We start from the raw sequence: 13,028 nt of genomic DNA on the forward strand, positions 1-13,028 counted from the left end.
AGTCCAATGGGGTATTACAAAATCTGGGCCTAAACTAGGGGAAAACAGAGAGGGGAAGAGAGGGGCACTGTCAACACAGAAATCATATTATCCTTATCCTGTTACTAATTACACCTTTGATTACTGCAAACAAATAGTTTTAACATCTATCTTACTGTTCACCCTTTAAGTTCTGTTTTCCTGTTCATAGAATCATAGAATCTCAGGGTTGGAAGGGACCTCAGGAGGTCATCTAGTCCAACCCCCTGCTCAAAGCAGGACCAAACCCAACTAAATCATCCCAGCCAGGGCTTTGTCAAGCCTGACCTTAAAAACCTCTAAGGAAGGAGATTCCACTACCTCCCTAGGTAACCCATTCCAGTTCTTCACCACCCTACTAGTGAAAAAGTTTTTCCTAATATCCAGCCTAAACCTCCCCCTCTGCAACTTGAGACCATTACTCCTTGTTCTGTCATCTTCTACCACTGAGAACAGTCTAGATCCATTCTCTTTGGAACCCCCTTTCAGGTAGTTGAAAGCAGCTATCAAATCCCCCCTCATTCTTCTCTTCTGCAGACTAAACAATCTCAGTTCCCTCAGCCTCTCCTCATAAGTCATGTGCTCCAGCCCCCTAATCATTTTTGTTGCCCTCCGCTGGACTCTCTCCAATTTATCCACATCCTTCTTGTAGTGTGGGGCCCAAAACTGGACACAGTACTCCAAATGAGGCCTCACCAGTGCTGAGTAGAGGGGAATGATCACATCCCTCGATCTGCTGGAAATGCCCCTACTTATACAACCCAAAATGCCATTAGCCTTCTTGGCAACAAGGGCACACTGTTGACTCATATTCAGCTTTTCGTCCACCGTAACCCCTAGGTCCTTTTCTGTTGCTGTCACTCAGCTTGGGCCTTGGAACTAGATGAATCAGTTTCACTGTAAGTTTACAGTTGTTTTCCTTCTCTGAACCTCCATCCCTACCACAATGCTCTTGTGTGTGGGTTTCCAATGGTTCAGACAATGGTTTAATTCCCATGCCAAAACTCCTTCCATTGAATTACAGAACAACAAAACCCCAAACATTTCTATTCATATTTTGTTCCTACAGACACACACACACATAATGTAGGCCTCACCTAAGTTGACAGTGTCCTTTTAAACAGTCTGCAGGCTGTGGGAAGTCCAGAGTTTAAATTCAGAACCTCATCCCAGTAACATAAGCTATGAAAATGTGCACTATGCATCAGGCCACGAGAAGGAAAAATGTGATACATTCTCAGCAACACAGCCATCTTTACTACGGACCACAGGAGTTCAAAAAAACAACCTTAGTTAACAAGAGACCTAGTCGCTAACAAAACATCATGCTATTGGACATACAAGAGAGGCCAATCACAATCACCAGAATAAAACGGTAACCAAAAGAAAGAAAACCTAACAGCAGTGCTAAATGCATTGTGGGAAATGCTCTGTAGCAAACCTATATTGGCAACATCAGTGAGTGTCAATATGTGTGCGTGCACACGTGTGTGGGGTTTCCTTTTGCCTTTAAAAGAAGTAAAAAGGATGTTCGGCTTTCACACAGCTCCAGTGTTTCTTACACTTTTTTTTTAAAGGGGAAAAAATCATTTTGTTCCTAGAACTGTGTGCAATAACGTGTTTCTCAAGGTATAGAAACAAGGACAGTTAACAAAACAATCTTCTCTGCAACATCTTTGCAAGCTGCCTCCTTCCCCCATCCACACTCGCCACGCTGTCTGGAAATCTCTGGCTTATCCTTCAGTAAATCCCAAATTTAGATTGTAGGAGGGAGGGGGAGAATTATGTATTGTTGCTGCTGCTTCTTTGTGATTTTTTTCGACTCACTCCTCCTCCCTCCCCACAAAATATTGAATTTCAAAAATCCTATTTCAGCTACTGCTCCCCCCAAGACTGTGAGGTGTCCTGTGCTCCACCCTCATCTCTTGCAGTCATAAAAACCAAGTCTTGATGTGTCTTTGGTTAAAAAAAAAAACACAAACACAAACAAGTAATACACAGCCTAGTGTGATCCTATTCCACCCTGGGGATGTCTGATGAGAGGGTGTCTGAGTAGGAAGGAAGCATTGGAGACGAGCTGTTTGCTCAGTGGAAGTTGAGGTTCCTCTAGTTTACCCTGTCCACTCCCCTCCTCTCATACTGTGGTCGCTGGCCCATACTGGAATAAAAGAGGGGATGTCTCTTTGATTCGGACATAGAACCGCCCCTCAGGCCAGGCGTTGTGGAGAGAGAGGGGTAAGAAGTCGTCGGGCAGCCACTGCTCGGTGTCGTCTGACACGAACACTAGTCCAAAGTGATCCAGCTGATCCTCGCTGTAGCAGAAGGCATCCACGTTGCCCAGCACATTCCGGGAGACCTCGTTCATCTCCAGCACCACCAGCTTCACCACCTCTTCTGCTGACATCTTGGTGGTGACATGCAGCTGTGGAAAGATGGGGCAGAGAGACAGATGGTCAGTGGGGAATAAGAGAACCGGGAGGTGTCACAAGCCCGCAGGCATGAACCAGTGCCTCCTGGGCAGATCCTTTGCAAATGAAAGGACCTAGGGACCTAGCCCCAATCCTGCAAATGCTTGGACACAATGTGAAGCATGTGCAGGATCAGGGCCCTAGCTGGGGGCTAATTCTGTCCTTCCTCATCCTTATGACGGGGACTGCCCTCTGAATTTTAAATCACTGACAAGCAGCTAACCTCCTCTCAGCTTGGGGCTGTCAACTACTGTGGGTATATCTACATTGCAAGCTGGTGGTGTCATGGCCAGCTCGAGGAGACATGCCCATTCTAGCTCTGATCCAGCTAGTGCGCTAAGCACTGAGGGTAGCCATGGTGGCGAGAGCAGTGGGAGGGGCTAGTCACCGCCAGTATGTGCTTCCTGTCTTGGATGGTGATGGACTCAAGGCAGCCACTTTGGGGGTGACTCTGTAGTGTTAGCGCACCAGCTGGATCAGAGTTAGCATGAGTACGTCACCTCGTGCTGGACATGACCTCTCCAGCTCCAAGTGCAGACGTACCCTGTAAGAGGCACGGGCCGGTCCTGAAGGTTTGAAGCAGGCAGCTACTCCCATCACCACAGGGGGCCAAGTGCCCGTTTCCTTTGGCACACTCATGAGAGCTATGCGCAACACCCTGCGGTGCGGTGGAGCTCCTCAGACAGCCAGTGGGGCTAAGCCACCGTGCAGCAGCTGAGCACCCAGCCCTGTGTTTTTAGCCTGGCATCCTTGGGGACAGCAGAAAATGCTTTAAAGCCAGCACGCTCTGCTTTTCACCACCAAAAGCCATACCAGGTAACTGGGCAGACCCCCAGGGGCAGGATCAGTTTACACAGAAAGTGATGGTAACTTTTAAAATGAAAAATAAACTCAAAGAGTCACATTATCCTCTGCTTGTAACGTCCCTGCTAGATAAATAGAGAGCATTCAATATCTGCACTTGCTCGAGGGCCAGAAAAACCTGCAGACATCAGTGCTGTCCTTCTCTGCAGTTACAAGGGCAGGAGTGGCAGAGGCTGCTCTGTCAGACCCATCGCTTTCCCAGAAGAGTGAAAGAGACACTTTCACAGGGAAAGAGGCTCCATGTCTTGAAGGGAGGAAGGAAGCCCATGCCAGAGGAGGGCCAGTGCGAGGGACAGAACACAGCCCTTCCCTGCTCAGACTTGGGAGAGACTGAGGCTGGAGGAGTGGAGTAAGCCTGTGCATGGGAGGGCAGAGGGGTACGGCAGGCTGAAGTCAGTTGATGGAGAAAGCCAGAAAGGGTCATTTGGAGCGGGATTCAAAGATGGGGAGGAAACCATCCTTACAGTGAAGGGAGAGTGGTCCCACTTCCATGAGCAAGAGCAGACTAGTTGCCAACTTCTTCAAAGCAAGAGAGGAGAAGACCCTTCTTCCTTCTCCCCACACAGGGGCCCCCGGCTGATAGCACAGCTACTCGGCCCTGGGGGCTGAGGGAAGGGAGGGGCTAGCTACACAGGATCAACTGGGTGATGGGACGGTGACCCAGGATAAAGAGCGGGAACGCTGGGGGAGGACACGATGAGGTAGGATAAAGAGCGGGAACGCTGGGGGAGGGGACAGTGACCCAGGATAAGCCATGGAATCACTGCAAGGGATGTTGACCCAGGATACACTCTGGGAATGGTGACCCAAGAGAACATGTTGCATTGCATCTAACTGTCAAATGAAACAACTCTCTAGCAGCTCAGAAAGGAGGGTGTGGCTATGGAGTGGTGAAGCATTAGAGGAGGGGAGGGAGGAAGGGAGGGAAGACGCATGCCCCTATCAAAATGAGCTCCCTGGACACAGGGTTTCTGCATCGGCCAGCATCTCCATCAACTCCAGCTTCTGGCAAGGCCGCACACATTGGGAACGGCACAGGTCTGTCTACCTGGCCTTTGCTCCTTAACTCTCCTGCCATCTCTAGCACCAAATCAGCCACACTGGTGCAGTAAAGGTGGGATACTGCTGCCGACACAGTGGGTGCCAGCTCCTGTCATCTCGGCCTGCTGGGACGTCGGTGGCCATGCTGCACTGTGGAGCAGCGCTGATGGCAGTGGCAATAGCAGAAAATATTAAGGAGAAAAGCCTCAGTGGGAAGGTTGGACAGAGGCAGTATTCTCAGGCCTAGGGGCAAAGAGCCCCGTCATTGAGTGCTCCCCCAAGCCCTATTTACATCGCCAAAGCTGGGCTTTATTGTTGCTGTTTGGAGTAGACTTTCCAGCTGCCCTGGGGGCACGGTGATACCTTAATGCTGGTCTCATTGGACAGTCCGGTTTCGTATTGAGGACAGACCCGTAAGGTGGCTGAGCCTGGCTTCTTCCCCCGGTTTGCTATGTGTCCCAGCTCCGGTGGCTCCTGGAAGGTGCGAGTCCACTCCGCTGAGCGTGTCCGGAAGACAGGCTCAGAGCTTTCAACAGCCTGGCTGTGCTCGGGGCTGAAAGCTGAGCCAGTGTCCAGCCTGAACAAGCTGCACTGGCCCGTCGTCCTGGTTTCTGTCGGGGAGCTATCGACAGAGCCAGGACATGACTTCCTGGTCACCTGGAAGAGGGGCTTGGGGAAATCCAAGCTGCTAGTGCGGACGCAGTAGGCCTGACGCTTCTCTGTGATGCGGAGGAGCTCAATCTGCCGGCTGGGGAGGACAAAGTCGCTGTCATACAGCTCTGGAGGTGGCCGGGATTCCTCTGGGAGCAGTGGTGGGGCTTTGAGTTCATGGCTCTGCAGGACGTCAGGGGCACTGTCCCTCAAGGTTCGGGCAATTTTTCTGCCACAGCACTCAGGCCCCGAGGAGTAAACCAGGTCCAGCTCCTTGGGGCTTTGGGCCCTGCTGGAATCATAGTCGCTGTCTGTAGCCAGGAACACCTCTGATGAGCCCTCCTCGTCCGAGATCCCGTGGGAATCTGCTGGGAGTGAAAAGGAAGAGGAGGGTCACCATTTCTCTGAGTCAATGCAAAAGGCCAGTGAAGTTGTCTGAGCATGATTTGGAGTCCAGGCAGCAAAAGCCAGAAGGCATCACCCCCCTACTGCGGGCTGAGATATTTGTGCCTCTACCTTGGGTAAGTTGATTCAGTCAACGTCTGGCTGTAAGGGTCACAAGTGAGCAAATCTATGAGTCTGAAGGCAAGAAATAGCTTTATCCTCTGGGCTTCTGATTTTCAGCATTTATTGACATTTACTGGTGAAAGCCTGTGTCCAGAATTAAAATCCGAGCCACTAAATATCAGTTTGAACAACCAGAATGTGACATTTACCAGGTGGCTTTAGGCCTCCATGCTTCCCACTGTTAGCATTGTTCCAACTCCTGGTCCATTCTCCCTACACTGCACAGCTGGAGATGGATCTGTTCACTCAGCATGAGAGCTGCAGAAAAATGATGCTTCCTGAGTGAACATTCCACCCTCCTCCTTGACTTCTAACAAATGACCCTCAGACCATGAAACCACTGTGTCTGAGTTCTCAAGGCCCATCTTTGACTCCTCCTTCCCAGTGCTGCTCGTTCATTCACAGGGGCAGTGCCTACTTAACACGGAGCTCATGGTACTCATTCAGCTATGTAAATGCCACCCTGGCTTTGCAGCTGTCTGCTGCCTCTTGCTTTTCAGAGCTCTACGCACGGAGTCAGAAAAATATGCCAAGCCAGCAGAGTGATCTGGATTCTAGCCTTCCCCCTGATTCATTAACTCAACTGTTGGCTAGGTTCTGATTCCAGGCAGCCAATTGCTATGTGGGTCCCCAGCACAGCTCCTCGAACCTTTATCACTGGTGATGGTACTGGAGACAGGATGCACCTAGATTTATTTTCAAGATCCCAGGTGGAGTCTGCAGTGCTGTTACTTAGAGGCACTTGTTATGACTTGTGAGCTGAGCCAACTGGGTATGAAAGCTATTGAAATTGTACTTAGATGATCAGCTGCTTGGGGCAGAGCCTGTCATTTTTTGGTGTGTGCCTAGCACAATGGAGCTCAGATCCATGAATAAGCCTTCTAGGAACCATAATAATAATAAAGGATAATAAAGCATATAGAGCATATGTGAAATAATTAGATACCATCATTACAGAGTCATTTTTCTATTTATAGCCTTAATGCAAGCATCAGATGGGATCTGGGTAGCAAAACCTTCCATTCTAACCTGACGGGTTTCTATGAAGGATCTGAGAATGCCAGACCCATTGGACTTTGAAAGCTCACCAGTCAGATTTCATTCACAGAATATTTACAAGCAGCTGCAACACTCCCAGTTGTATGATACACATGAACTGACTAGGCAACACCTGGCTAGGTGCTTCAGAACACGCCAGGATCCCTTACCAGAGTTGAGCTTGCGGCTGGTTTCTGGGGATGGGGTGGGTGAGGGGAGGTAGTCCAGATGCGATGACGTGGACTGTGTTTTCTCCTTCATTGCACCGCTGGATTCATTGAGGAACCAGGTGAGAGGCACGCCACAAGATGGCTGCTTGTACCGGGCATGCTGCAAGGCATCCATCATCCAGCGCATCTCACGCCAGATCTCCTCCATTTGCTGCCAGGGCAAAAGATAAAGAACCCATTTAAAAAAAATAACAGGTCTCTCCCTGGCCCCAAACAACCACAGGCAAGGTCACACATCCCTGAGTGCACAGGGGCCTGGTACTGGGATAATGGTGCCAGGAACATCCCCGAGGGGAGTCTTTTCGTAGAGGATGTCACTGCTGTCTCATGAGCCCCAGAATCCCTTGGATATAACAGCACATAGCAATTCTGTAAGGTATTTCATCTGCTGATCTGAAAGCACTTTGTAAAGGTTGGGTGAGAATCTATCTATCTATGCATCTCAGGTACCGAGCTGGCCCCCATACCAGCATCTGAGAGCCTCACAATCTTTAGTGTATTTACCCTCACAATGCCCCAGGGGTAGGGAAGGGCTGTTATCCTGGTTGTACAGAGGGGAACCGAGGCACAGAACAGCTAAATGACCTGCCTGTGGTCACACAGGACATCTGTGGCAGACCAGGGAATTGAACCCAGATCTTCCATGTCAGTACCCTAACCACTGGACCATCCTTCCTCTCTCCTGTTGAAAGAGGAAACTGCAGCACAGAGCGGTGACAATGCTCGGGAACCAGGTCAGCAACAGAGCCAGGAACAGAACTCAGCTCTCTTAGCTCCCAGCATGGTGCCCTAAGCACAGCAACATGCTACCACACTCATCTAGTGGCCTCTGCACAGCCTGTCCCATTTGCAAGAGCTCCTTGCTGTGGCGATGGAAACTCTGGAAGCAAAGGCATGGCGTGCTCTTTGCATTTGCATACCCAGAATGCACTTCCAAAGGCAGTCCCAGCAGGGCAGGTTTCAGGCTTGCCATTAGCATTGTTAATGGGAGCACTGCATCAGAACAGGGTGGCTTGACAGAGCACCTGCTGCTGCCACTTCCCCTGCAGACCATCACTGCTAGGTCAGAGAAGCACTGCAAAGGTACTTCAATGCAGGACAGCAGAGCTGATAACTACAATGGAAATGGCCCAGAGCCTCAAAGGTTTTAGACTCCTAATGCCCATTGATTCCAATGGGAGTTAGGAGCCTAAATACCTTTGAGGTTCTGGGCCTGTGAGCTGTAGATGATGCACAGCTGGCAGAGGGAGATCCATGCCAGATCATGCCAACCTAAAGTGGGTAATCTTATGATGGACACAGGAGCCTCTGGACAACCCATACAGGGTGCACAGAATGCTGGCATGGCAGCCGAGCCCTGAGCAGGCCCCACTCACTACGCCCCTCTTCTGTCTCATACCTGTATGTAGTCCTGAACCTGCTGGTGCCTCTGCTTAGCTGTGGAGAGCTCAGCATCTGAGAAGGCTTCCCTGAGGCTCTGCTGGGAAAGGAGAGACTCCAGCTCCAGGAGCGCGGACACCTGGCAATACTGGCTGATGAACTCTCGGTCATACGTGAAGAAGTGAACTGGAAAAGCAAAAGGCGAGAGGGGAAGGTCAGGCGATGGCGGGAGGGGCATTGTGAGGCGGGAATGGCTGATGCTGTGTGAACAGACTGAACCCGGCAGAGATGCATCAAGGACTCTGAAGACAGGACTGCACACACGTGAAGGCTGAATTCTGCCCAAACTACATGAGGGGAGGGTGTTCTCCATTACTGAGGGTGAAACCCAGAGTTGGGGAAAGCAGGACTGAATGAGTATGGACAAAGGTCCATCTTTTGTTATCACTGCTAACTCTGCAACAGCTCCCATGCTGCAGTGCTAGCCCAGGTCCCAGTACTGGATTTAGCATTATCTCAGGGAAGTGACATCCTCTGTGGAGATGGCTGGAATGGGATGGAGGGACTGGCCCTCCTCACAGGTGTATCTGAGCTGTAACGAGGGGCAGCCATTGTTCTCTCCCCCTGGTGGCTGCCCAGAGGAATGCAGAGAGTCAGGGCCGGCTCCAGGCACCAGCTTATCAAGCAGGTACTTGGGGCGGCAACTCTGGAGCGGGGCAGCACTTTCAGGTATTTGGAGGCAATTCAGCGGAGGGTCCCTCACTCCCGCTCGGAGTGAAAGACCTCCCACTGAATTGCTGCAGATCGCGATCATGATTGCGATCGCGGCTTTTTTTTTTTTTTTTTGCTGCTTGGGGCAGCAAAACCCCTGGAGCCGGCCCTGCAGAGAGTGCATGACAGGGGCTGAGCTGGGATAGCACAGAGATGCAATGAATGGTAGGTGCAGCAGCTACCATCACTATTCTGCTAGCATCTATCACGCTGCTCTCTGAAGAGCTGGGGGGTGAACAAGCTAGTGTGGTTAGCAGTCCAGGCAGCTGGAAAGACCTCAGTCAGCAACATCACATACAAAAGCAAAAAGCTCGTTTTTGTAAGCCCTGAGTGGACCCAGCAGACCGAGCCATTTCAGTCTGCCCTCATCAGCAAGCTGTGTGGCAAAAGCAGGCTTTGTACCTACAGCAGCTACCCCAGCACCTTGCTTCTCTGGAGCCACAGTTCTGCTTTCTCCCCTGGAGCCCCTGGCTCCTGCAGACACTACAGGACAATCCCACTTAACAAGGACAGCAGGAGACTTTCCCCTTCCACCACACAGGAGAGAACAAGGTGGATCACCGCGACCTGGGAGATACCCACCTCTGTATGGGGACCGGGTCAGCACTCCTGTTACCAAGGACAGGCAAGACAACCACAAAACCCACAACAGTGTGAGTTCCCACCCGCTCCCTGGCACCTGAGAAGCTTTGAGAACCCCTCCTGCACATCCTCCTTCCCTGCGGGACCTGCATCTCACCAGACTCTAAAAGCTCCTCTTCCAGGAACTCTAAAAGCCCTCCCTAAGGTGGGATCGCTCCCGCCCTGACTGTGGTGGTGCTCAGTACTGAGGTGACTCTCTAAACCACTGGAAGACTCCTCCACGCTGGCTTTGTTAGGGCAGGGGAATGTGCCCCTAAGCAGGGGGAAGGTACTGCCTATCACTGCAGGGCCCAAAGAGTTGAGAAGGGTCTCATGGGGAAGGAGGGCAGGAGAAGGGCACTAGAGGGGTGTTCTGGAGCAGTACCATGCAGGTCACAGTCAGATCCAAGATTAGAGGACACAAGAGGGAGGGATGTTCTCACCTAGCTCAAAGATCTGGAGAGGCAGCGTGAGGAAGCCAGAGCGAGGGGTGTAGGGGCTGTTCTGGCCCGGGGCAGTGCAGACGTCATCAGATGGAGGAAGCAGCAGGAGAAAGGAGACTTGTCCCCCGAAGTCTAGCACCTCCTGACTGTACAGACGGAAATCTTTAGCCTGCAGCATTCAAAGAGAAAAGCAGGAACAATGCATTATTTCCGCCAGTGTAACCAGAGCAGTGCAAAGTCATTGCCCCTCTTCGTCTTAGGCAGGAATGTCCCAAAGCATGGCTGACGGCAGAGTGCTCCCTTGCACACCGAGCATGCTTTGAGCATCACCACTTCCCATATGACAAAGGCTCCCAGTGGAGCTCCCCACTGACAGGGAGATAATTAGCATCTATCATTTACTCCCCAGGTGCCAGGCTCCATTGCTTTGTTATGCTGTATTACCATCCCAAATCCTCTTTGTTCTGGGATAGCTTGGACACCTCACCTCCTCTGATAGCCTCTATGCTGCTGATACAAGTCAACTTCCTTAAAACAAAATCCAAGAGAGAGAGAGAGACCCTCCACCCACCCCTGCAGTGACCTCAGCCCCAATCCAGCACGTACCTAATGTTAAGCATTAGGATGCTCACCCACCTATGGACCTTGCTGTATCAAGACCCTGGGTTGGAAATTGAATGGGGGAAAAGGGATCAATTCTCAGTGAGTCCAGCTTCCACCAGAGGTTAGCTGGAAGAGGTGTCCCGTCACTGCGGTGAGCTGAAACAAGTCGCCTCAGGCAGAGCCAGGTGCTACTTCCAATCAAAACACAACTGTTTTGTTTTAGATCCAAGGGCAGTTACTAAGGAGGTGCCGAACTTGGAGAGTGGCTCCCAGCTCTGACTCTGGGGCAGGGACAGAGACATGCTTGTAGCCAGGGAGCCCCACAAACTCAATTCAGTTTGTGGGGCAAGGGAATACAACGAACACTTTAACCACAAAGGGGCCAATCCTGCCTCCAGAGGCTGAGGTGGCTGGTTTGCCACAGCACAAGCCAGCCGGCTGTGCAGACTACAGCTCCCGCCATTCCACCCACACCCCTCAGCTCCCACTTCTACCAGTACCTCTCGCAGGGGGATGTTGACCAGGTTCACCAGCTCCTTAATGGCCCCTTGGAGCTCCTGATACAAGGGGTTCTGGGAAGTCTCAGACTCTGGCTCAGTGGGACTTGGTTCCTCCAAACTGGCCAGGTTCTGAAGCCACTCCCATTCCTCCCTGGAGAAGGAGAGACAATCACAGAGAGAAACCAGAGACTCGCCATCGTTCAGGACTGCCCACAGCCATGTGTCAGTGAGCATGCATTAGCAGGTATGTACTGTGAGCCATGACATTCATCCCTGAAATGCAGCCTGAGCTTCACCTTCCTTTGGGGAGGCATCTGAACAGTAGCTAGCAGCTCCTCATAACAGTCTCCTAGCTGGTGAAAGAGCAAGAGGGAAGAGCACAGGGCCCTGGTTTAAATCTCGGCTACAGGGGATAGCACTAGGTCATGGTTCAATTATAGCTCACAGGCAGCAATGGACTGGGTTTAGAGCAGAATGTAAAGCTAACGGCAGGGATGATAGTGTGGGAGAGGCAGGTAGTAAAGGTGGGATTTTGGGGTCTGGATTTCAGAAATGATCTTGGCTGGCCTAGCTAAGCCACTCAGGACTTCAGCTGCTCTGCATGCCCACCTGGAGATGTTGGGATTGGTCCGTATTTTCACATGGCAAAGGATGTTGGGTAACTGTTCAGGCACCAGCACTCGGATCTGGTCTACTGCACTGCAGAGCTTCAGATAGGCCAGGTAGAGGCCTGGGGCGAGGGCTTGGCTGCTTCTCTGGTGGTAAGCCAGCTTGTCCTGAGGAGGAAGAAGAGGTCAACATAAAGCATTCCACATGGCAGGACTCTCCCTCATCCTCTCTACCTCTATATACAATCGGCAGATGGACAATGGCAGGACTGGGGCTGTCAGGGATGGCTCTGAGGAAACTTGCCCTTTTGGAGTCCTAGGCAGAAAGAGGTGAACAGACCTGGATAAAATAAGAACCAAACCAGGCCTCAGCCTCAGACTGAACCGCATGTGGAGTCTGAATGAGTTCTGTTCAGTCATTTCATCTGCACTTCCAGTCTCCAGCCAGGACCAGCACACCAACAGCAGAGAACTGGAAGGACTGGCAACCACACAAAAGAGCCTGTTGTCAGATTGTCAGCCCCATGTTGCAATCCCCTGAGATTCAAGAGCCTCGCAACCAAACTTTTTGTGATTTGCCCGCTGCTAATCCTAGCTGGCACTGACAATGGCTTTGTGTCAGCAGCCTCAAGAGCCCCTGTAAAGGTGCTTGAGGAGATCTTGTTGGAAAGAGAAAGGAGAGAGGCTGCAGTACAAGAATCAGAGGGTGCAAAGACAAAGGCCAGGCCAGGCCATCAGGGAAGGGGAAATTCTTTGCAGAGGTTTGCTAACAGGCTGAGGCAAGAAACAGCCCAGGGAAGCAAAAAGAGCAACTGGAATTAAAAAAGGTAAACAAATATACGGAGAACTAAATACCACATTGAGGGGACTTGCAACAGACTGCTCAGGAGAGACAGACCCCAGATCGGCTCCTGAGCTTTATTCTCCTAAAACTTCCCATGATCCCTCTCCCCCCTCCAAGCCCTCCTTTGGCATGAGAATGGGCACCTGCATTGTCATCAGCAGCATATCCAGAGAGGTGGGCTCTTCTGGAGAGGAGATGGACTTGCGGCTTGTCTGCAGCTTGGAGAGGGGGACCCAGCGGACGCTCTCAAAAGTCTGGTTGGTTTTCACCTCCTTCAGTGTCACTATCAAGATGTTGCCCTGCTTGTCTTTGATTGGCTCAAAGAAGACCTGTCCCAAGTCCTGGATTCCTAGCAGCCCCTTCATAGACAGAGACATAGAT

At 51.3% G+C, this 13,028-nt stretch overlaps 1 protein-coding gene across 14 annotated transcripts in view; it reads right to left on the minus strand.

The window, feature by feature from the left end:
* Positions 1-1,249: 1,249 nt before the first annotated feature.
* LOC123344354 (ankyrin repeat and fibronectin type-III domain-containing protein 1-like) overlaps positions 1,250-13,028 on the minus strand; it is a 596,720-nt gene continuing 584,941 nt past the window's right edge. For 5 of the 14 annotated variants that reach the window (XM_044980475.1, XM_044980476.1, XM_044980479.1 and 2 more), the window contains 8 exons: positions 12,791-13,006; positions 11,805-11,971; positions 11,196-11,346; positions 10,093-10,261; positions 8,277-8,443; positions 6,818-7,028; positions 4,755-5,410; positions 1,251-2,440 (listed from right to left, as the gene is read on the minus strand). In XM_044980475.1, coding sequence (XP_044836410.1) covers positions 2,153-2,440; positions 4,755-5,410; positions 6,818-7,028; positions 8,277-8,443; positions 10,093-10,261; positions 11,196-11,346; positions 11,805-11,971; positions 12,791-13,006 — 2,025 coding nt within the window. In that variant the 3' untranslated portion in view covers positions 1,251-2,152. Of the gene's footprint in view, positions 2,441-4,754; positions 5,411-6,817; positions 7,029-8,276; positions 8,444-10,092; positions 10,262-11,195; positions 11,347-11,804; positions 11,972-12,790; positions 13,007-13,028 lie in introns of all 14 variants that reach the window. The other 9 variants (XM_044980486.1, XM_044980484.1, XM_044980483.1 and 6 more) reach the window with 4 other exon arrangements.

The sequence above is a fragment of the Mauremys mutica genome, chromosome 11 (assembly GCF_020497125.1).
Source record: "Mauremys mutica isolate MM-2020 ecotype Southern chromosome 11, ASM2049712v1, whole genome shotgun sequence".
In the NCBI taxonomy this organism is placed as follows: domain Eukaryota; kingdom Metazoa; phylum Chordata; order Testudines; family Geoemydidae; genus Mauremys; species Mauremys mutica.